The sequence below is a fragment of the Herpailurus yagouaroundi genome, unplaced genomic scaffold (assembly GCF_014898765.1).
Source record: "Herpailurus yagouaroundi ecotype Mexico unplaced genomic scaffold, PumYag 192, whole genome shotgun sequence".
In the NCBI taxonomy this organism is placed as follows: domain Eukaryota; kingdom Metazoa; phylum Chordata; class Mammalia; order Carnivora; family Felidae; genus Herpailurus; species Herpailurus yagouaroundi.
The window spans coordinates 15,304,373-15,329,496 of record NW_024412423.1 but is presented as its reverse complement, the minus strand read 5'-3'; the positions used below and the strand labels follow the sequence as shown (position 1 = coordinate 15,329,496).

Here is a 25,124-nt window from a genome sequence, read left to right as displayed (position 1 = left end):
AGACCAATGCTCCCAATGAAAAGGTGGACGAGGTATGTAAACCCTATATGTAACCAAATTAAAGAGCTGTAAAAGCCAGGAGGGCAAAATGGAGGACCGCTCTGGATGGGGAAAACCTTCAAAGTGAGGTGAAGACTTTCAGTTGGACCTAAGTACCACCTAACCTTAATTCAGCAACTCGACTAGAAGTGAAGGAAGCTCATTCATTAAGTCCACAGCATCTCCCAAGCAGTGGGGAAATTGTTAGACTTTTCTCTGGGGTGGGAGGTGCTCAGGACCTGTGACAATGCAGACAAGCTGGCATGCCACCTCAGTGAGCCCTGGCCCCTAGGACACACACACCAGCTCAAGCCATTTTGTGAAGGTGATGCCAGCATGGTATGTCCTGGGAACCTCCCAAGACTCCAAACACACATCTACACAAAGCCACGCCTTCAAGACTGAGAAAGGTAGGTGTTTTTGCCTAAATCACAAACTCCTATGCTTCAAACAAGAAAAAACTTAGAGCTACACAATCTAACGGATAAAGAGTTCAAAGTAATGGTCACAAAAATGCTCACTGGACTGGAGTGCGTAAACTCAAAACATAAAAAAGAACTAATCAGAGTTAAATACAATAACTGAAATGTCAGACTAGAAAGAAGAACAGATCTGTGATCTGGAAGAGAGGGTATCATAAAGCAAAGAGGCTGAAAAGCAGAAAGAAAAAAAATGAAGATACATAAAAGTGATCTCTGGAATAATATTAAGCATACTAACACTAGCAGGGTAGGGGTCCCAGAAGAGAGAGAAAGGAGCAAATCCTTCCCTGACCTGGGGAAAGAAATAAATATCCAGGTCAGAGAATCACAGCCTGAAGTAAGATGAACCCAAGGAGGTCCACATAAAAAACATAAATAAAATGTCAAAAAATAAGACCGAAAATCCTGAAGACATCAAGAGGTAAACCAGTTATATACAAGGGAAACCTCATAAAGCTCTCGGATTTCTCCACACAAACTTTGCAGAAAAGAAGGAAGTGGCATTATAATCACAGTGGAGGAAAAAAAAAAAAAAAACCTACAGTCATGACTATTCTACCGGGCAAGGGTAAGTAGTTCATTACCACTAACCCAGGCTTGTAAGAAATGTCACAGACTTTTCTAAGAAGCAAAGGCCACAGAGATAACACTATAAAGGAAAAAAATTTACGGGTAAAAGCAAACACACAGCAAAGGGAGTAGATCAATCACTTATACAACTGCAAAGGTTAAAAGGCAAAAGTAGTAAAACCATATTTACATTAATTAAGGGATTCATGGTAAGATGTAAAATACGACATACAGAAAGGGTGGAGGGATGAGTAAAAATGGAGTTTTTGATTGGCGTAAGTTAAGAGACCGTTAACAGACTGCTATATAGGTAAGGTGTTATATAGAAACCTTATGGTAACTACAAACCCAAAACCTCTAATAGATAAAAAAAATAAGGCTATGTATAACACAACAGAAAGTCATCGGTCATAATGAAAGAACGACACAACTACAAAACAATAAAATGTCTAAATGCTCCAATCAAAAGACATAGGGTGACTACATAAAAAAACAAGATGCATTTATATGTGGCCTAAAGGAGACTCACGTCATACCTAAAGACACATATAGACTTTTAAGTCTCTATGTCTTTTTTAAATAAAAAAAAATTCCACGCAAATGGACGTGAAAGAAACCAAAAAAAAACTGGGGGAACAATACTTAAACCAGACAGACTTTAAAACAGACGGTAATGAGAGACAAAGAAGGGCAAAGAAACTGTATTTCAAACAATATATATTACCAAGCTATACTCATCAAAACAGTATGGTATTGGCATAAAAACAGACACACATCAATGCAACAAAATAGCTGACAAACCTACACACATGGTCAATTAAAATTAATTTACGACAAAAGACCCAAGAATATACAATGGGGAAAGGAGAGTCTATAGGATAAATGGCGCTGGGGAAACTAGACTACTGACACCATACACAAAAACTCAAATGGATTTAAGACTCGAACTTAAGACCTAAAGCCATAAAACTCCTAGAAAACAAGAGAGAGTAAAGTGCTTGCTATCAGTCTTGGTGGTGATTTTTTAGATTGGACACCAAAAGCAATGGCAACAAAACCAAAAATGATTCAGTGGGACTGTATCAAACTAAAAAGGTTCTACAGAGCAAAGGAAACCATCAACGAAATGAAAAGGCAACCTACTGAATGGGAAAAATCATTTACAAATCCTTTATCTCGGAAGGTATTAACATACAAATATATTAAAAACTTCAAGAGCACAAAAACCAAATGATTAAAAAATGGGCAGAGGCTCTAAATAGTTTTCCAAAGACATACAGATGGCCAACATGTACATGAAAAGGTGCTCAAAACCACAATGAGATCTCACCTTACATCTATCGGTATGGCTATTACCACAAGTCAAAAAAATAACAAGTGTTGGCAGAGATGTAGAGAAAAATCCCTTGATGAGAATGTAAACTGGTACAGCAGTATGAAAACAAGATGGAGGTTCCTCAAAAAATTCAAGCATATGATCCGTCAATTCCGAGTATTTATCTGACGGAAATGAAAACTAACTTGAAGAGATAGATGCACCCCTCACCAATGTTCACTGCAACAGCATTTACAATTACCAAAACATGGAAGCAACCTAAGCACGTCAGTGGAAGAATGAAGAAATTGTGGTATATACACACACACAAACACACACACTATTCAGCCATGAACAAAGAAGGAGAATCTAAAGGAAATAAGTCAGAGAAAACAAATACTGCAAGATCTCACTTATACATGGAATAAAAAAAAACTCACAAAGAATAGACTGATGGTTAGCGGGGGGGGGGTGGTTAAAATGGGTGAAGGAGGTTAACAGGTATCAACTTTCAGTCATGAAATAAGTCGGGATAAAATATATAGCACGGTGACTATAGTTAATACTGTACTGTGTATCTGAAAAATGCTAAGAGAGTAGATTGCGAAAGTTCTCATTACAACAAAAAAAAATTTTTAATTAAAAGAAAAGAAGCCTCTTACTTGTCAGGTAGCAATTCTGCGATGAAGTTTTCTACTGACACAGCAATCTGTTTTTCATGGATCACTCCAGTTCGACGCAAACTATCTATCCGTTCCTGGGCACCCTGAATGACAACGGCACAGGTTAGAAGCCATTTCAAGTTACTCAGTATTCTATATACTAATTCATGGTTACGTAAGTAATATATACATCTACACCAAACACACCTATATACCCACTGCATATATCCAAAGAATACAGAAGTATAAACAGTATAAGAGTCCAATCATGTTCTCCTCCATATTAACGTTTACAGAGCACTTTCCATATACACTATTACTTTGGTTGTTACTATAAAATGGATTATTTTTACATTAATGTTCTAATTGGTACTAATTGTACTAATATGAAACTGTGTGCTACTTCTTAATGTTGATCTGTCAAGAGGATATCTTACTGATAAATCTTTTTTTAGTCCTAGTAGTTTTTATTCAATTTGCTCTTCAGTTACCTAGGTAGGCAATCCTATCAACAGTAAATGTTTTTCCCTCTTTGTTCTTATTTCCTTTAAATATAGCCTTAAAATAAGCACCAAAATGACGGTTGATGTATTTTTAACTGCAAATGGATATACTGCACCAAGATTTATTCAGGAAAATGCCATTTATGCAACAAAACTGAGGGGCTGACAATGCTACATAACTCAATATCATCAATACATATCTTACGATACAAAACTACAAGTTTACAATAAGGTTGCTGTTTACCTACTTTCATCTTAATTACTTCATAAACAGTGATAAGGGAAGTGACAGGAAATGTCTAAACAGTTAGACAAATGTGTTCTAATTTTTAATAAAACTTGCCATGGAGAATACATTAACCTATTTTTACTATGGGTAACAGAGCTAAGTAGTGATTAAGAAAAAGTGGTCAATGCTTATCAAATGAAAATTTAAAAGCAAGAGCACTTCTACAGACAACTGAACTGATTTTAGAGACAACAGAAATAAAGTGATAACTGCAAGAAAATGGGTAAATCAATTTAAGACATTAGCTTATAAAGATGGATGAAAGAATGAACGAAACTGTAATAGTACCAAGACTGTATTTTTGCTTACTCTTATCTCTCCAGTACCTCACATAGTGTCGAACTACATGAAAAAATAAAGGAAGAAGGGTTTCTTAAAAAATTTTATCACTCATGTTAATCTTAATAGTGTAAATTTTCTAGTAACAGTGAATGAGGAGGCACCTATTGGATATGAAAGAAAACCTAAGAGATGTTAGACTGGAAAATGTAAATTTGCCCCAGTTATTCCTCCCGAGGAAGTTAGTTATGGTTAAATTCTGATTATGAATAAGTTTAAATAAATGTTATTTTACTGTTAACTCAGTAAAAACTATTAGGAGATTCAGCCCTCTTGGAAGAAGGTATCTCAGCTATGCACAACAAAATATTCCTAGATTTAATGCTTTCAGGAAAATAAACTTGTTCATTTTTTTTACTTTCCTACCACATAGGGGTTTGTATTTCACAAGGAACACAAAGAGAGGGTTATATGTGCCTCTCTTCTCCCCTGACGTTAAGTATGGCATCTTCTGGAGTCACAAAGACACTTTAAGCAGAGCCCCCATCCATGTTTTGAGAACACATTTTAACTTCATTTTCAGAAGTGTAAGGAATCAAGAATTAGGTACTTTTGAGGCCACAATGAAGTAATGATCTCAAATGGAAGCAATCCACAAAAAGGCCACCAGAGCTTACTGTGTACTCTTAAGAGCTTCTACTAAGCAATTTGGTTTAATCAAAATTCCATACTTCTAAAATGCATGTGGATTTTTATCTGTATCTGTTGAAGAGAAGTTATAAAACAGTGGTCATAATTATTGGCTTTTCCATACAATTAATGGTTGGCATACATGCTTCAGAAGCTTCCTAATTTTAATTACGGCAGGTTTATTTCCTGAAACACTCTCGTGTGCTTAAAGGAAAACTTGGGTTTAGCTGAGAAAAGTCATTTAATTAAAATCTGATGGAGAGTAAAAAAATCTGTGTTGAAATTTTAAATTCTAGGATTCTACATTACTTTTCTTCTCATTAGCTCCCTCTGCTGTTTGTGGGGAAAAAATAGTTGATAAATTTATGAAGGATTTTCCTATGTATCAGTTTCTGTGAATTTTGATTTTAAGCTTCTTATTAAATATTATGGAAAAGAAATCTGTATGTCTGAAGGGAAAAAAAACAATAATAAAAATGAATCTGACTAGAAAAATCACAACATACTGAGCTATTAATATTACCTATTAATATTATCTAAAAGATGAAGCTTTTCTTGCAGAAAAAAATTTCCATAAGCCTTTCAAAAACAGCACCTAATGATTTTAAGTATCTTCTTTTGAGACAGAGCGAGCACGAACAGGGGAGGGGCAGAGAGAGAACCCCACGCAGCTCTACACTGTTAGCACAGAGCCTGATGCAGGGCTTGAACTCTCATGGGAGAACCAGGAAATCATGACCTGAGCCGAAAACAAAAGTTGGCTGCTTAACTGATGAAATCACCCAGGCACCCCAATTTTAAATCTCTTCTGTGTAATAATATTTGACATGACAAAATATTTCAGACCCATGTTTTAAAAACCATGAAATTTTGAGTTATAGTCCAAATATCACAAGGTGATTGATCTTCAAAAATTATTAATGACCTATCAAGCTGAGAACTCTGTCGGTCCTTTTTCAGTATTGATGAGAACAAACAAGATTTTACTTCATCATTATGTCATTTGTAGTCCCGACACTGAACACAGTAATTTGAACCGTCCCTTCAAATGACACTCCAGAGCATTTTATGTTCTGGGGCAATGTACCACATGAACATTTAGTGGGGAGGAGGTAGGTCTCATTTCCCAAAGGGAAAAGAACAGAGCCTCTCAAAGGCTGAAGCTGAATTCCTTAAAGCTCTTGGGCTCTCCTGAGACCCTGCAAAATGTGTGTGTCTCCACAGAGGTACTTCTAGACCAGTCTTAAGACCACTGTGTGACTGTGGAGGTACAATCAAGGGATAGTGATGGGTGGGGGGCAGCTAGAGTGCTCTTAAGTGAGCTTAAAAAATGTCTACTCTTCTCATGAAACCGACAGGACGTTAAACCAAAACTGAAAGCAGATCCCACAATGAAAATGTCTTGTGTATCAGACTGCTTACTTGAGAAAATTAATAATTTTAAAAAACATACCCTAGAATTTTTAGTTCTGATGTTTGCACTTCAGACATCTTGATAAAACTGTTAGATACTCACTTTGAAAAGCACCAAGCACTTTAAGAGTTCACATCTCTGAACCAAACCAAAATTCCTACTCCTGAGGAACTTAATTCTTGTGGGGACACATTCCGAAACACGAATACAAAACACAATGACACAGTGTATCAGAAGGTGCTGAGAACCACAGAAATAAAATGCAGGACAAAACAAGGCAGTCAGGACAAGCCTTGCGGTGCAGGCAAGATGTGCGTGAAGACTTAAAGGTTTAAAGAGCCTGCCAAGCACATATTGGAGGGAAGAACGTCCCAGACAGAGGAAAGACCTAGTGAAAAGGCCCTACAAAGACAAGCAGGCCAGGCAAGTATGAAGAGCAGCAAGGAAGCCACTGTGACTGGCATGAGTGAGTGAGGGGACGACCAGGAGTTGTAGCACCGAGAGAAGAAACAAAAGGCCACGTCAGCCAAACTGTGAGGGGCCGTGGAAGCCACTTAAGGAACGTGGGCTTACGATGAGTGAAATACAAAGTGTTGAAAAAGAGAGTGACGTGCTCTGATGTATGATATGAAAGGATTATCTGGCCACTCTGCTGAGAATGACCTAGAGGGCTACAAGGTCATTACTACCCTGCCAGGGTAACCGTAACAGCTGGATGGCCTAGTCAGAGAGGATGGCAAGATTCCAGCAAGGCACTGCAGTGGCGGTAGAGACGCGAGAAGTCAAATGCTGGCTGGACACACCATGAAGGCAGGACGAACAAGATTTCTTCATAAACTGAACATGGGGAAAGAGAGAAGGGTGACTCCAACATTTCTCACTGGGGAAGATGGAAAGATAGTGCTGCCATCAATCAAGAGAGATGGAGAAGGCTAGGGGCAGACTGGGAGGAAAGAAAAGCAGGTGGATGTTTGAGGCACTCAAGTTAAGATGTTGAGAAGGCAACTTTTACATAAATCTAGTTTACATGGGAGGTCTGTGCTAGAGACAGAAATCTGAAACTGTCAGCACACAGATGGCATTTAAAGCCATAGGACACCATGAGCTCACCAAGGGAGGGAATATAGATAAAGACAAAATCATCAGAGGGAACCAACAAAGGAAGCACAGGGGAATGAACAAATAGTGAGGTGGGGGAAAAACATGTGGAACCCCAGAAGTGAAAAAAACATTAAAGAAGCCTAAGTGTCTCAAAAGCTACAGACGGGTAAAACCAGATGGAGACCACTGGTGACCTGGCCAGCATTCTCTGTGGGGTCAGAGATACAGGATTAGCAACTCTTTGGAGAAGTTTTGCTGCAAAAAGAAGCACAAAATAATAAAAAAGTAAGGTGATAGATGATGAGTTAAATGAGATAAAAAATTTTGTTAAAATTTCTTTGGTTTATTTAAGGTGAGAAAAATATTTGCATGCTAATGACCTGTTCAGTATTCATTTGCTGTTGCACGTCTATATGCTGGTGGTAAAAAAAATGTATGAGAGAAAGGATAGGATTCTTGGAATTTTAATGTTTGAGCGAGAGACAGACAGAGCATGAGTAGGGGAGGGGCAGAGAGAGAGGGAGACAGATTCCGAAGCAGGTTCCAGGCTCCGAGCTGTCAGCACAGAGCCCGACGTGGAGCTCGAACCCACAAATCATGAGATCATGACCTGAGCAGAAGTCGGACGCTCAATCGGCTGAGCCACCCAGGCGCCCCCGGATTCTTGGAACTTGAATCCTCGCTAGCTTAACAAAACCAGCTCTAGTTCACAGGGAAGTGGACAGGTTTTACACAGATATAGGACAAGGTTTTGAACTGTAACAGGCCAGAAGACCAACTATAAAATTTAAATGGTGGTGTGAGTATGCAGTGGTGTGAAATTTCTCTTTAAAACAAGTCATTCTATCATCTGCCCCTGCTACAAACTTGATCACAAGATCCTATTCCTTCATTATGGAAAAAATAAGACCGCGTCTTCCTTTTGATATTAGTGCTAATGAGATTTTAAAAGTTTCTATACACTGAGGAGACCCTGAAAAACTCTGGTTATACACAGGTATTGTACCTATAAGGTAGGTGCCAGGTAGTCAGGTCTTTAAGACAAAGGAATTAAAAGGATGGAGAAGAGGAAGAATCAAGGCAAGGAAGCTGAGAAAAGCTTTCCAGATGACTGCTAAGTCCCTTCACCAAGTACAAGGCAAAAGGGACATTTGTAGGGTCAATCGAGATAGCACCTGCCTACTGGCACCCCATTAATAGTCGGGAAACTTTCAAATATATTAGACTTCCCCAAACCAGGAAGAAATACATAAGTATAAAGTATTATTTACAGTGAAGTAATAAAAAGCTTACAGAATTCAAGAGATACTATAATTTCAGTATAAAATGATAAATTACATGCTAACACTGGGTTAAGATCTCTCTTAGCACTAACTATTCTTTGTGTTCTCGACGTGTTTCCTCCCGTCCCATCATCGAAACCTACCCTTTCTTTAAAGTAAAATTACACAACGGTTGTCTAATTAAAAACCAAGACGATCAATATTTCAGAATGTAAAAAGCCAGTAGCACCATAAAGACCAAAGGATTACTATCAGAATTCTGAAAAAATTAGCTTCCAGTTTCTATATACTGAAAAAGTTTTCTATTACTCACTTTTAACCCAGCTGCATACCCGACCGGCTGTGGGGCAATATTGGACTGTCCAGCTTCCCCTATCACCACAGCTAAGCCAAAGACCTCCTGGAAGGCATCTCGGACGGCGGCAACTTTCACTTCTTTATTCGAGGTCACTACGATATCCAGTTCACCTCCAGATTCTACCAAGACAAGAAAAAAATTTCAACTTCAGATTAATGGAATTGTCCTAATTATTGTCATATGCCAACATTACATAATTACTACTAAGCTCACAAAATAATGCAAGACACAGATTATCAACTTCTTTATAGGCTGAGGAAGCTAAGACTGATAAGACCTTGCCAACAGTAACATAACAATTTTGCGATGATGTCAGGATGCAAACCTACGTCTCTCACACTCCGAAATCCTCTTTCACTATACCATCTGCTCTATCAGACACACTTTCACCCTCTAATCTAACAGCATCTTATTCCAAGTGTTTGGACGCAAACTACCAACTTTTCCTGACTTTTAAAAATGAGCATTTAATGCATTACCTGAGACAGTCTAATCTGCAGGCGGGAGATACTGCATACCTTCTCAATGTTCTGAACATCTCATCTGCCACAAATAGAGCACAACAGTTGTTTTCCTATGAAATGCTGTTCCAGGGTATATTAGTAGATACCCTTAAAACAGCCATTTTGTGATCAAATAAGCTTGAGAGATGCTCTACACATTTCTCTCTTAGAAATCCACAGGGAGGGGCACCTGGGTGGCTCAGTCGGTTGAGCGACCGACTTCGGCTCAGGTCATGATCTCACGGTTTGTGAGTTCGAGCCCCGCGTCGGGCTCTGTGCTGCCAGCTAAGTGCCTGGAGCCTGCTTCTGATGCTGTCTCTCCCTCTCTCTTTGACCCTCCCCCACTCATGCTCTGTCTCTCTCTGCCTCAGAAATAAATAAACATTAAAAAAAAAAAATTTTTTTTTAAAGAAATCCACAGGGAACATTAAGAGTCTCAGAAAACCAACAGTTAAAATTCATGGCTTTAACCCAGTACTTTCCATACTTTCCATCTGTTCATGGACTACTTATTTAGCATCTAATGACAGCTCCTACAAAGTCTTTCAGAGATGTCAATTTGGGAAATAATGTTTTAACAGCTATGAAAAAAGTTTAATTTTCTATTATGTTGCTCTATTAATTTCACAAGATTTCATTTTCTGGTAAGATTACACTTTGGATAAAACACACTGCCATTTTTAAGACTGCAAATCACAATGGTTTTCCTGCTTTCAGTTAACAAAGACACACACCTGTTATGCGTAAACTTCTGATACCATGAGGATGATGGAGTTCCAAGTCCTTCAACTAACTGAGCGATCACAGAAATTAAATACGTGGCTTGTGGAACCCAAGTTACACATTTAGGGTATGTTACAGAAAATGAAAATGAAGGCTGTTATTGACAATAAGGAATGTGTCAGAGTTGTAAAAAAGTTCTGCACTCAACAAGGGCTGCCATGAAACGTACTTTTTATCTAGAAAATAGTTTACATGGTGAGTCAACTTTTTTATCCTATGTCTCCATCATTAGAAGAAAAAAACAGCATATGCCATAAATAAATGGGTTATCTAGCTATAAATTGTACATCTATTATTGTCCTAATATGCAAGCATATAAGGAAATGGAAGTACCAACACATATAAAACTTGAAATCTAAAAAGGCAAAGAGCAATATGAAATAAAAATTCTGAAACAGTTTTAATACATCACTTCTAAAAACGGTGTTCCATTTACACAGGGTAATTTGATAAATACACCTAAATATTTTTTTAAAACCCCAATCTAACATTTTGTGACATACTGAGTTCAAAGACCTATTTCTAAACGCTGCATACTTTGCCACCTGGCGTTAATGGCTGTCACGAATCAAATACAAAGATCAAGAAAGCGGTTTGTATTGTAAAATATTTTGCCCCAGAGACAATGTTATGGTATGCCCTAATAAACATCTTGTGGAACAGCTGAAAATATTTTCAAAACATCTGGGCTTTTTATCATGAATCTTTCTTCCTATTTAATAGGATGATCCACAGATCCCATCTGTACTAGAGTTTCTTAAGTTACTAAAACCTAAAAGCATTGAGTCTCATAGGAGAGAACAAATACACTTTTTTTCCTAACTTTTTCTCCATGTGGCACCTATCTCTTGACTCTAGCTGAGTACCATTCGATTAAACTTCAGCTCAAAAGGCTTCTCAGCCTTTTTTTGATGAGCAGTGCCACCTTTAATAACGACGAGGAAAGTAATTTTAAGAATTCAGGAAGCTAAATTGTGTTAAAATCCATTTCTAATACTCTTGTGCCTTCTTGATACAAATGAAACTGTAATGATTTCTAGAATATTTCCGTAAAATTTTTTTTTTGAATTTTGTTAGAATGGTCTTGCTTTCACCGTCACTAAAAAGTTGGCTTTTTCACATCAGTTTTACTGCTTTTTATAGTTAACTGATTAAGACTATATATTACGTTACGATATTTGCTGGGAGACAATTTATTTGATATTTTCCCCTGCAACCCGACCCCTTTCGTTTTCTGCCTTTTTCATGATGCCACGCAGACCACTGGCCTGAAAAAAAGCCCAGGATGTGAGTCCTGACTTGATTAGCTTTGTCACCTCAGGGCAGTCAATGAGCTTGTTTTTTCACGGAAAAACATTTGCCACCTCAGGGGGCTTGTTGTTATGGTAAAATAACTGCTTTCACAGTCTAACACAGTACCTGTTAAAATAGCAAGAGCTTCAAAGATACTAATTGCTTTCCTTCCCTCATTCAAAACATGAGCTTGCGAAGAATATATATGATGCATTAATTATGTCAAACTTGATTATTATGAATACGTGAAATCAGTTATCTATGACAGGGTCCAATTTCTAAATCCTCTGGCAGTTACAAACACAAAGAACAATTCAGCTGATTTAATACTTGCTTCAATTTTCTATTTCCAGAGAAGCAAGTGGCTAAGTGTAAAAACAAATTGAACATGGGTTCAGTCTAGCTCCACCAAATTGTATACGACCTACGATAATAATCTCTCCTAACCGAGGTTCTTCATCTCCAACTTGAAGCAAATACTTACCCTGCAGAGGTCTTAGGACAAGTACTGCCTGGCAGAGCAACCACTTAATAAAGGATACTCATTCCAATTAGGTCCTGTCCTTTGACATTTACTAGCCAACCACCAAATATCAAGACTCCTGAAAGCTACTAACTTTTCCCTTGCTACTCAAAATCTCTATCCAAGTACCTGGTGCATGGCTCTGGCTTTTAAGTTGTTATCTTTAATAGAATTACTAATAATTGGTCACTGATCCTGCTAACGATTATGCTTGTTCACATATTAGAACATGTACCTTCAAAATTAAACAGCATGGAACATGTATGTCTATGTCATCTGTCTGGAGAATTCTTGGTAATGGGGATTCAAAGGTGGTTAAAATAACTTCCCCAACAGACCTGGTAATCAGACATTATTAGTAAATAGATCAACTCCCTCTAAAAATATTCCCAGGGTAAGCACAATCACTTAATTAAAATAGATGAAGTGGAGAATTATCAAAACCAAATATAAACAAAGCATCATTTCAAACGTCAACAGTGAATAAAATACAATTCGCACAAAATACCAACCACATTTACAATTAAAATACACTAACTGCGATTAAACTATACTATATGAATTCATATGGGTTTTACTCCTCCCAAAGTTGATTCTGTGGAGTTTTCAAAATGTATCTGTGACTAAGAAAAAGTTAAGATTGCCAACGCTAAGACTTATAATCAAGAACATAAGATCTCCAATGATTACAAGACTATGGGTCACAGTGAGTGGCTGACAAAGGCATATACTTTAAAACCATACGGCAGACGCAGCTCTATCTTAAGTACATACTGATATACGGAGCCATGCCAGGGTCCAACGTCGTAATCATACTTTCTACCGAATGTTTTGTTTTGTCAAGCACAGATTTCACCATGGGATTTCCGGCCACACCCTGCACAAGACAAAGTAATATATAAATGCCCATTCTAACTACAGAACACCTGACGGTGGAAGAAAACTTTTTTGAAGTTTCTGATACATGGTAGACCTGTGATTTTGTAAAATGTAAGAAAAACATGGTTATAGCAATGTCAAATTGCTGTTAAGATTTCAAAATGCTTACCCTCAATTTCTCTTCTTATCGCAGACCCACAGCAGTCTACAGACCACACTGGCCTGTATATCCACATGTGTATGTATTCATTTTGTGGATGTATATATTCATTCGTATTCATTTGAGACACACATACACACGATCATTTCTCTGTATGTACATATTCTTATTGCATTTCATTTCCACTTATTTATATGAAAGACTATGCAAAACTTATCCATTAAGGTCCCAAATAAAAACTGTAATGAGATGTCTCCATAAACTCATACTTGATTCCCTAACCAAAAAATAAAAATAGTAATGTTTCTCACCCTTATTCCCCACAAGTTACCTATTAATATGTATTACTCCGCTATGTTCTACTAACGTTTCTTTTTTCCTGCTTCTTGTTTGTTGCGTTCATCCCCAAATTCTCTCTTTTAACCCAGACCCATTCCTCTGAATTCTTACAACCACACTATTAAGCAGTAGGAACTAGGTCTGAGTATTCCCTTCTTATGCTATACTTCTCCCGTGGTAAGAGACTTCTAGGGAGAAGTGCCTCCTGAGATGGCATCTGACTAGCAGGCTTTTCCAATCTACCACTGAACTAACTGGAATCAGAAAAAAGTTGAGTTCATAACACATGCTATTAACAAAGGAAACTAGTAGTAATCCCTATATAAGGAAAAACCTTTAAAAAGTACAGAAGGATTTAAAAAAAAAAAAAAAGGAAGCTTAGAAAAATACCATCCCTGTGTAACATAAAGCTCAAATGTAGTAAATAAGTTAGCTACTTAGCAATTTAAAAATATGTTTAATATATAATTAAATTGTAGCCAAACTCTCCACAGAATACTGGGAGAAACTCTGTCAGAGTGATTCCAAAATTCATTAAGAGAAATAAATGCAGAAGACTAGTAAAAAAAAATTCTTAAGAGAAACCTGCAAACTTATAAAATTAAATACTGATAAATCACTGCAAAAGCAGGCACTTGGAAATGACCTTTCTATCTTACTCATCAATGAATATTCCTAATCTCCCTGAGCACAGAGTCAACTTTCAATAAATAATAGTATAATAATAAACAGAGTTAATAATAATCGAAATAGTGAGGTACTATTGCAGGGGCAGGCCAAACAGTGGAAGAGAAACAAGTCCAGAAAATGACATTAACACACAGTTGCGTAATTAAAATAAAGATGACGTATCAAAACACTGGGATACAATGTGGCCAGAGTCGAGTAAGTGGTCAGAAAAAAATTAAGTCTGACTTCTACTTCATGTAATAAAGTATCAGCAACAATAAACTGGTGGGTATAAAAAAAATGAAACCATAAAAGAATTAGAAGAAATCACAGAAAAACATTCATGATATATCGTGTTGGTAAAAGGTCATTTTTAACATTAAAAAATTAAAAAAAACATAACACTGACATGAAGAACTTCTGCAAATTTAGATTTTGTGTCAAAAAAGGATAATATAATTTAAATGTATGATAAAAATAGAGAAAACTGCAACATATGATGGCATATAATAAAACATTCTTACTACTTTAGGAGCTCTTATGAATTTTTGTTCAGAGACGAAAAATCATCCCAATTCAAAAATGGGCAAAGAAAAGGACTAGAGACTTAAGAAAAAAAAATACGATGGCAAAAAAAATCACATGAAAAAAATGTTCAAATCTGGTAACGAAGAAATGCAAATTAAAACAAGGTATGTGTTTTGTTTATCAAATCAGAAAAAGTTGTATTTCAAATTCATAATCAGTGCTGACAAATGAAAAATGCTGGGACAGTCAGACATTCACTCTGTTCACGCTGACATTCATCAGAAATTAACCTCAACAAAACAGAGATGAGCACAAATATCTGCCTACAAGCATGCTCATCACAGCTGTATTATAAGAATTACAATTGAGAACACTAAAGTCCATTAGCAAAATATGGGAAATAAACGCCACGGCATGAAGGGCAAAGCAGCCATAAAGAAAATTTCTGAAGAATGTTTATCGCTTGGAAGATGTTCCTGATATGTGCTACATAAGGACAAACGAGACACAAAATAGTGTCCACGTGTCACTACCCCATTTTGACTTTAATTTTAGAAAAGATCTACACAGATAAGCACATAAAAAAGATGGAGAGAAACTATAAAAAACTGGTCATAAGACTAAAAAGAATTTTTACTTTTCCTTATATCATTTTGTTCTTTAAAAATTATTCTAATGGCCATCTAATAATTTTAGAATTAAAAAGTTCAGCCTAGTTTTTACACTAAATACCCCTTACCTTAATAAAACCCCAGAGTCCGCCAGCAGATGCTTCATCCTGACCTCTACCAACTCTGGGATCTTCTTGTTCCTCTGGAAAAGTAATGGCTGATGTGGTTCCAGGTCCCTGTGCCAGAGATGACAAACTGGCTTGCTGAGTAATGGGAGTCGGCAAAATACCTAGTAAATGGCAAAATTTTCTAATATGTGTAATTTATTTCATAAACTATTTCCTGTAAAAAGATGTATGAGATGAGTAGCTCAAAACAGCTTCAATAATGTGAATATATACTCAGGCATTTCTTTCTTTTTTTTTTTTAATTTTTTTAATGTTTATTTATTTTTGAGAGAGACAGAATGAGCCAGGGAGGGGCAGAGACAGAAGGGGGGTAGGGGGACAGAGGATGGGAAGCAGGTTCTGCAGTCAGCATGGAGACTGAGGTGGGGCTTGAACTCACAAACCGCGAGATCATAACCTGAGCCGAAGTCCGACGCTTAACGAATTGAGCCACCAAGGCACCCCTATACTCAGGCATTTCAGGACTGAGTTATGTACTCCAAGAATCACCTAAATCTTTATAAAATACAAATGAAACAAGATTCCAAAGAACAAATTTCCTTCCCTTTCTGTAGACATTTTTATGAAGTGTCCCGAAAAAGGACCAAATGTATATCAAAAAGTACTTCCTATTGGCCCTATTTAGCACTTGGGTGTGGGCAGCTATAATTCCAATCCCTTTAATGCATAAAATTAATTGATGTGAGCACCCAAGCCCATCATATAAAAGAATATGACAATAAGTACATATTCCATGTGCTCTACTTGAACTCAAAATAGAAAACTCACACATTCATGGACTAAGTATTATACTGTACTAAAAATTCTGTTTTTAAAGGTAGATAAGCAGAAACCTTGGTAATAAACATCACAAGAAAAGTAGCTTCTTTTTGTAAAAGGAGAAGTAACAGGCAGAAGATGACAAGGCTGAAGTTTGGATACTGGTCTTCAAAAACCATTCAGGGAAGACAAAAAAGTAGGTATAACCAACTTAGAAAAGGAAAATGGCCCAACACCACAAACTTAAGGAATACATGAGCTTTTATTTGGTTCTAAATTTTTACCTGGCTAATTAAAACTATTTCCTGAACCATTCTGCCCATATAACCTTTCATGTAAAGCTTTAAGAAACTCTAGAATTTCACCCTGGCATTTCTCTGTAGGAGAAACTGCACTTCATATACTAAACATGTACATTTTACAACATATTAACTTTAGCATTTACTAAGTTAACAACAGCTTTATTTCGATAGTTTAAATGTCAATGGGGCACCTGGGTGGCTCAGTTAGTTGGGCATCCGACTTCAGCTCAGGTCATGATCTCATGGTTCGTGGGTTAGAGCCCTGAGTCCAGCTCTGTGCTGGTGGCTAGGAGCCTGGGGCCTGCTTCAGATTCTGTGTCTCCCTCTCTCTCTGTCCCTCCCCGCTCATGCTCTGTGTCTCTCTCAAAGATAAATAAACATTAAAAAAAATTTTTTAAAGAAAAAAAAAAGTCAAAACATGAGAACATTCCAGAGCTTAAAGAAAGGAGCTAAAAATAATGCAGCAAGAAACAACAAAGTTAAAAAAAAGAAAATAATACAGAGACAGTGCTGAGGCGAAAGTGAAATGGTACAACTGCTTTGGAAAAGTCTAGCATTTTCTCAAAGCCAGCAATCCCGTGCCTAGGTATATACCCAAGAGACATGAAAGCATGTCCTCATGAAAACTTGTACACCAATGTTCATAAAAGCAGTATGCATAACACCAAAAAGTAGAAACAAAACAAAGTTCATCAACTGATGAAATAAAACGTGGAAGGAATATCCATACGACAAACAACAGAGTACAGAAACATGCTACATATGCTAAGTGAAAGAATCCTGTCACAAAAGCCACACACTGCATGATTCTATTTATATGAAATGTCCAAAATAGGCAAATTCGTAGAGGCAGAAGGCAGATGAATGCTTCCTTCGGGCTGTGAACGTTGGGAGCAAGTCAGGAGTGACTGCTAAGAGCAATGGGGCTTCTTTTCGGGGGGGCAGGGGGGACGGTGTGATTAAAAGGTTCTAAAACTGATGATGGCGATGGTTGCAGGACTCTGTAAAAACTGACAACCACTGAATTGTATATTTTAAAGGGGTGAATTATATGGTATGTAAGTTATTTCTCAATAGAACAGTTATTAAAAAACAGCAACCACATACTTAAACATTACCTACAGCCATTTAATTCAAAGTATCAGTAAGAGAGGATTACCTGTGACGGGAGGTGCAGAGAACGACGGCATCAGGGGTGTCTGAGGAGCTCTTCCCGCATGTCCCCTTGTAATGTCATAAGCCGCCCCAACAGAAAACCCCGATGTGGGAGGACCAGAAGAGGGTGCAGGTAAGAGCGTGTTTGGGGCAGAAGACGGAGGAGGGAAGTGGGACAGAGGAGGGCTAGTGAAGGCGGCAGCAGGTGCTGGCGAACCCGGAGGTGGCACGGAGGCAGCAAGCGCTGGGACAGAAGGGACGGGTGAAGGCGGCACCAAGGGTGCAGAGGGCCTCACGGGAGGGAGGGGCGGCTGGGGGGTGGCATACACGTGCGGCGGCAAGGGTTGTATGGAGGACACATTTGGAGAAGAAAAGGAACCGGTTGCAGCTAAAAAAACAGGTGGGGAGGGGAAAAAAAACAGAAGACTGAAAATGCTTTCACTTGATTTTCAAAGTATCTTATCACATTTTTCTTGCAAAATCTAACACATTAACAAGCAAACCATAACTGAGTATTTAAAATGTACAATTTGAATTACACAACAAATATGACTGAGTGCAAATGACTTTCAACTCCCTTAAGTAAAAGAGGCAGCCGTATATAATTAAGTTACAGTCCCATTCATAAGCAGATCTTTGTGTTTTCATTCATTTTGGATGTATTTTTAATAAAATAGAGCTGTTTTTCACCACTGCTAACTTCAGCATAAAAACCTACATACTGGCTGAAAAATTTTGGCCAGAAAGTTAATCATCAAACCCAACAGAACATGAGACAAAACCAATAGGTGCTTCTTAGGATATTTTTATAAGAAGATGATTTAATATAGTCAGTATAAATACAAAGAACAAAACTTGACCCAAAGCAAAACATGACGTTTTCTACCTGCGGGCTTAAATAAGAAAGGCTCCTTCCTTTCATCCTGGCAAAGATCACAAGAGTTGTAAATATGTAGTCTTCTAATTGACTCTGAGAAATGTTAAGTGTCTTCACCGCCCTCCAGACACACTAGACACTCGACAGCTTCATGTACCTGAAGGAAGGGGGGTTGAAGACACAGCAGCCGCGGCTGGTCCTGCAGGATGTGGAGGAGGAGTCCCAGGCGGGGTGGTCTCTATTCCGCTCTCTTCCATCATTTTTCTTCAGTTATGGTTTACTGTAAAGATATAAAATTGTAATAAATATTACACGGTAATCAAGTGTACTTCTAGAGAATAATTTTAGAAAATAATCATCAAGAGACAGAGATCTGTCTTTGCTATTTATAATGCCATTTATTTCTACATAAAGGATCTGTCAAAATTCCTAGGAAAACAGTCTGTGCTTATGTTTAATATACACATAATATGGGACATTTTCATATACTATACTTTGTAATTAGGAAATAATTTGATGTTAACTACCCCAAAACTTCAAACAGTAAATTACTAATTTTCTATCACATGAATGCACATAAGTCTTATATCTAGATTCCAGTCACTGTTACATTTAAATTAAAAATGAATTTTTTAAGCATTAAGTATTACTCAGTATTTTTTGAGGGGGAGGGGACAGAATCTTAAGTAGGCTCACACCTAGCCTGGAGCCCGACACAGGGCTCATTCCCACTACCCTGAGATCATGACCTGAGCTGAAATCGAGAGTTGGACACTTAACCGACTGAGCCACCCAGGTGCTCCTATTATTAAATATTCTTAACATTACTTCTCTCCCCATAGCGTATTATGTGGGCCACTTCTGTTAACATGAAAATAAAACTGAAATGTGCTCCATTCCCAGTATCTCTAGTTCACATCTTAAGTCATCTTTAGTAACTGTGAAATGATATGTTTCACGTACTGGAAACATTAACTTCAGCAAAAATGTTATACAGTAACTAAAGAGCAGGTCTGGGGCGCCTGGGTGGCTCAGGCAGTTAGGCTGTCCGGCTTCGTCTCAGGTCATGATCTCACGGCTTATGAGTTTGAGCCCCGCATCAGGTTCTGTGCCGACAGCTCAGAGCCTGGAGCCTCTTCAGGTTCTGTGTCTTTCTCTCTCTCTCTCTCTCTCTCTCTCTCTCTCTCTCTCTGCCCCTCCCCTGCTCACACTCTGTCTCTCTCTCTCAAAAATAAACAAACATTAAAAAAAAATTTTTTTTAAAAGAGCAGGTCCTAAGACAATAATGAAGTACAAAATATGGGAAAACTTCCTTAAAAATGACAAATTTTCAAGCTTGTCTCAAATATAAAATCAAAACTTCCAAATAAAACTTCAGAATTTGCTTTCGATGTTTTTATTCATTTAACAAATATTCAGTGAAAGTCAACTGTTTGCCAAGCACTGTACTGGTGCCTGTGGACATACAATGTATGCAGAAACAAACAGGATACATACAGTCCAGTAGGAGAGACAATAAAATAATACCACCCATGTGCAATGAACTGAATTATGTGCTCCATGGGTAAGAACACAGTCTTGAGAGGAATAGGATTCTGAGTTGAAAGGGAGGAAAGACAATCACATATAAGCAGAGATCTGAAAGATATATAGAATTAAGCAAGGGAAAAGAACTAAGGAGAGCAGATTCCAGACAAAGTGAGAATACAGGAGGTAAACAAGCCCTGTAAAGGCGGGGGACAAGACAAGTTCAAGAAAATCCATGTGCACGGAACAGAAAAGAAGAATGAAGACTGGAGACACAGGCAACAGCCCACACTGGGGTGAACCTTATACACCAGGTCAAGGAGTTGGGGTTTTTAAGAACAGAAAATCATCGTACAGCATTCAAGCTGGAGATGAAATCTCTGTCTTCTGTTTTAACTTTTTAAAAGAAGTTTTAGAGGCACCTGGGTGGCTCCAGAGGTTAATCGGCGACTTCGGCTCAGGTCAGGACCACAAGGCTTGTGGGTTAGAGCCCCACACTGGGCTCTGTGGTCACAGCTCAGAGCCTGGATCTGCTTTGAATTCTGTGTCTCCCTCTCTCTCTCTCAAAAATAAATAAGCCTTAAAATTTTTTTTTTTAATTAGATTCAAAGAAAGATGCAAAATAGACCAGAGTTCTTGGACTACCCTACACTCAGCTTCTCCAGCAACAGCATCCTACCTAACTGCGGTACAGTGATTAAACCCAGAAAATTAACATTGGTTCAATACTAGTAACTACAGATTTTATTTGCATTTTCACCTGTGTGTATGTTTGTCTGTGTAGTTCTATGAAGTTTCATCATCTGCAAAGACTCATGTAACCAACACACAATCAGGTTACAGAACTGTTCTATTACCCTAAAGAAACTCCCTCAGAGTGTTCCTTTGTCGCATCCGCCCACTAACCATAAGCCGTGGCAACCGACTGTTCTCTATCATTTTCTCATTTCATGAAATGTTACCTAAATAGAATCATACAGCATACGTTTTGAGATCAGCCTTTTTTTTTTTTTTTTTTTTTTTTTACTCAGCATAATGCTCTGGAGACCCATCCAAGTTGTTGGCTCTATCACTAGGTAGGTTTTTTTAACTGCTGAACAGTATTCCATTTTATAGATGTGCCACAGTTTAGCTACTGGTCTGTTGAAAGATGTATTTAAAGCTAATTCCAGCTTTTGCCAATTCATATTTGTGTCCTAAGTATGAAAACATTCCTTTGACCACAGTATGCAGACAGGGACACGGGACAGTCAGAGTAAATGCAGAGAGACTATTAAGAAGGATCGAAGTGGTTCATATAAAACTGGTAACACTCTAGACAAGTGGCTCTCACGTGCAGGAGGAAAAGAGGATAATCCTGCCTCTCACGGTCATTTGCCAACGTCTGAAGACCTTTGTGGTTGTCAGAACTAGAGGGACTACTATCATCTAGTAGGTCAAGGCTAGAGATACCACTAAAGATCCTACAATACACAAGACAGCCCTCACAAGAAAGAATTATCCAGCCCCAAATAGCAAAAGCGCCAAAGGTGAGAAGCTCTGGCCTAGACACATGTGATGATACGGGAGAGAGAGGAGAGTAGGTCGACTGAAGAACTGGATATGGGGCAGTGGCAGGAAGAGGCATGACTTGCACAACTGCACAGATGTCTACACCATTCACGAAGACAGGGATACAGGAAGAGGTCAAGGTATTTGTATGACGTCTTCTTTCTTGGGACGGGGGCATTGTGCCGTGTTTAATACTGGACACGTCGAGTTTCAGCTCCTTGAAACACCCAAATAGAGACATGTGACTTGCTCTGCGGTTTCAAAGTAAGTGGGGGTGGGGATGTCTTCAGTTTACTGATAGCCTCTAAAGTCACGTTCTGGAATGAGGTTACCTAAGAGAATACCATGAAAAGAGAAGATGACCCCATCAGTCCTTGAAAAATAGTCTGGCAGAAAGAAGATGAGCTTACTGAGAAGAGGGAGACGACCAAAAAGAAGAAAACCAAGAGACCATAGTGTCCAAAAGCTAAAGAAGAGTTTCAAGGTGGGAACAGGCAGCAATATCCAATGCTGTGGAAATGCCAAATACGATGACTGATGTCTGAAAAATTCAATGGCTTGCCCAAACGAAGATATGAACACAGTGACAGCGATTTCCATGCAGAGTGGGGCTAGAAGGCAATTTCAACCACTATGAGTAGAAGGTGAGGCAGAAATACACACTTTCAAAAAGTATGGTTGTGAACCTACAGGAAACATCTATGTCATTAAGAAGGAATGGGGATCAGGGAGGCAAAATCCTTTCATTCAGTACCCATACACCTAAGGGCAATAACCTTGAACACAAATGGCCTTGTGGGGACTTTATCACTCCCTGCGAAAGCTACCTCTTTTCATCTCCCCATTTTCTGTTGGTCATTCAGTCTCCTCCTACAGGTGCTGCCAAATCCTTACACTGGCTGGTGGAAGTCAGGTTTAAAGATAATCTTGATCCATAACACTAACGAATGTGTTGGCAAAATGACCTGTGCAATGAAAACAATCTATAACCTGCAATAAAAGGTCAATTTTTTTCAGTCTTTAAAAGATACCCTATTTAAGAAACAGCTTAATGACAATACTGGATAAATGTTGTGTGCATAAACGTGAACCCTTCTAAAGAAAAGCTATCGTGACAACAGTGAAATGTCAAAGATGATAAAGGTTTTAGTGCAGAAGTCTCAGCCTAAGAAGTATTATTAATGTATTAACATTAAAGAAAGTGATGAAAATGGCTTAGAAAAATTGAGCCCCTCAGGCTTTGGCCAGACCCTCCTCTTCCAATTTGCTTCCCATCAGAGTTTTCTGTTAAAAAGTGAATGCCTACTTATTAGAATACAATAAAAGAAATGGAATAATGCAGCTTTGATGATAAAAGCACTAAAAGCCATTATTGATGTTTTACTAGCGCAAAAAACGGTCTCCACTAACAGACAAAACAGTGCCAAAGCAGGATGTGAGTTTTGCCTTTGCATTCTCAGTTGTGAGGCCAAAAGAAACTTCCATAAACGTTAAGTGAATGAAATAACGGCCCTACAGGAGAAAGGCTGGAATGCCAAAATGTGTCACTTTCGCGGGAATGTACACGGTGCCTCTCAAAGTACCTACTTTGAAATGCAGAAATGGATATATCGCTCGGCCAATCTAGAAGAGGAGCTTTCCTGCAAACTTGCCTAAAGACTTGGCTCCAGGGAGGAACAAAGAGACAGCAGAAGGCGAACACCCTCTGGAAAGGGGCTCGGCCCGACTGGAGAAACCTAGGGAAAACAAGCTACTTCCCAAGGGCGGGCCCGGGGTGTGCACCCCAGAGCCGAGAGAAGGCCAAAGCTGCCGAAATCCTGTTCCTGGAGGCAGCGGCCTCCCCGCAGGCTCTGCCACGTCTCCAGGCTGGGCTGGGCCGGCCTAAGGTCAGCGGGCGCCTGCCGCCGCTCCCGCTCCCACATTCAGCGCTCTGGAAGGCGGAGCCAAACGGCCAGGGGCGCCAGTCTGGGTCGGCGCCCCGGAGCGCAGGGCCGGCACAAGACCCACACAACCCGCACTCACAGGGCTGAGCGCGGCAGGGACTGCCGGCCTGGCGAAGCACGCTCGCACAGCTTACGCCCGGACTCCACGGCAGCAGGGCTCCGACGCGACCCTAACCATCTCCCGGCGCCGGCCGGCCGGCCGGCCCGCCCACCCGGCAGGAACTGCGCCCGTAGGCGCCCGCATCCCATCCCCCCGCCCGCAAGCACCCCCGTCGCTGCCAGGCTGACGCTCACCTGCGGGGGCCCGACAGAGCGTCTGCGTGGCAGTTGAAAAGCGCGGGACGTGGAGTACGGGGTGCTAAGAGTAAAGCTCAGAGACCACGAAGACGCCGGCCGGAGTTCAGCGCCGCGCGTCCCCGCCTCCAAGATGGCCACCGGAGGCGCACGCCCCTGCGGCTGCCACGTCGACCGCGCGTCGCCCCGCCCCGCGCGTCGCCCCGCCCCGTCCGCTGGGAGCCCGGTCTCTCCTCGCCCCGCCCCGCCCCGCCCCCCGCCCGCCCAGCCCGAGGACGCTAGTCAAACCCGTCTGAGTACCTCCGACCTAAGGTGCTGCTGCCGCGGGGTCTCGGCGCATTCCCCCCAGAAACGTTCTTCTGTAGCACGGTCATGCTTTCCACTCCACATCCCCGCACCCGAGAGCGGCACTCTCGTTACCAGGTGTAGCTCCCTTTATCCTGTGCCGTGGCTGCCCACGGGATGGAGATGAGCCAGCCAAGGTCGTCTAGTCCAGTCCCCACCTGCAAGCAGGACCCCGCTTCACAAACGGGGGACTTGCATATTTACAAAGATTTCTAGATAACAGCAGTGGCTTGCCTCCTGAGAAAGAGACAGCGGGCGGGTAAAAGGTAGCAGCTACTGTTACATTTTCCTCAACCACAGTACGTGTACATTATTTTTTCTTTTTAATTGAAAAACCCAAGACAAAGATTATCAACCTTCTTAACCTTATGTGCCTCACTTAAAACAATACTTGAAACAGTTTTGGCTCCATAATGTACATTAAATAAATAAGCGAATGGCGTGCAGTGGAGGAAAATAAGGGATTTGAAATCACAAGTCTGGGTTTGGGGCTGAGACTACCCTAATGCCAGTGGTGCACCTATGTCCTTGTACAGGTCGCTCAGCCTCTTCCCGTCTCCCTATTTCCATCTGTAAGCTGAGAATAGTATCATAGCTGAGAATAGTATCATCTGTCATCTCTAAGGCAGGTAACAGTCCAAATGAGATGTATGAAAGCACTTCTTAAACTGTCGTGTTAAACACATGAATATTTGTTTTTGCTGTTTCCAGATTCCTTTAGGAACCTATAGATTTCACATTAATAGATCTCTTGGACTTGACAGTCATGAGCACTCTAAAATGCCTCACTAAAAAGTTAATGGTATTTAACTATGCCCAAACTTTAGATCATGCCTTGCCACTACAATGGGTTGTTCCTTTTGGTGGTGACTCTTGTCCTACCCATACAGAATGGGTGTAGGTAGGTATC

General features: G+C 39.6%; 1 protein-coding gene across 4 annotated transcripts in view; it reads right to left on the bottom strand.

The window, feature by feature from the left end:
* The window catches only part of PRRC1 (proline rich coiled-coil 1), a 35,656-nt gene extending 11,639 nt beyond the window's left edge, over positions 1-24,017 (bottom strand). Inside the window, exons 1-8 of one of the 4 annotated variants that reach the window (XM_040444373.1) lie at positions 23,874-24,017; positions 23,345-23,348; positions 18,712-18,837; positions 17,682-18,065; positions 15,402-15,562; positions 12,862-12,964; positions 8,941-9,104; positions 3,069-3,172 (exon numbers count right to left, since the gene is read on the bottom strand). In XM_040444373.1, coding sequence (XP_040300307.1) covers positions 3,069-3,172; positions 8,941-9,104; positions 12,862-12,964; positions 15,402-15,562; positions 17,682-18,065; positions 18,712-18,814 — 1,019 coding nt within the window. In that variant the 5' untranslated portion in view covers positions 18,815-18,837; positions 23,345-23,348; positions 23,874-24,017. Of the gene's footprint in view, positions 1-3,068; positions 3,173-8,940; positions 9,105-12,861; positions 12,965-15,401; positions 15,563-17,681; positions 18,066-18,711; positions 18,838-23,344; positions 23,349-23,654; positions 23,759-23,869 lie in introns of those variants that run through there. The other 3 variants (XM_040444371.1, XM_040444372.1, XM_040444374.1) reach the window with 3 other exon arrangements.
* Positions 24,018-25,124: the final 1,107 nt, after the last annotated feature.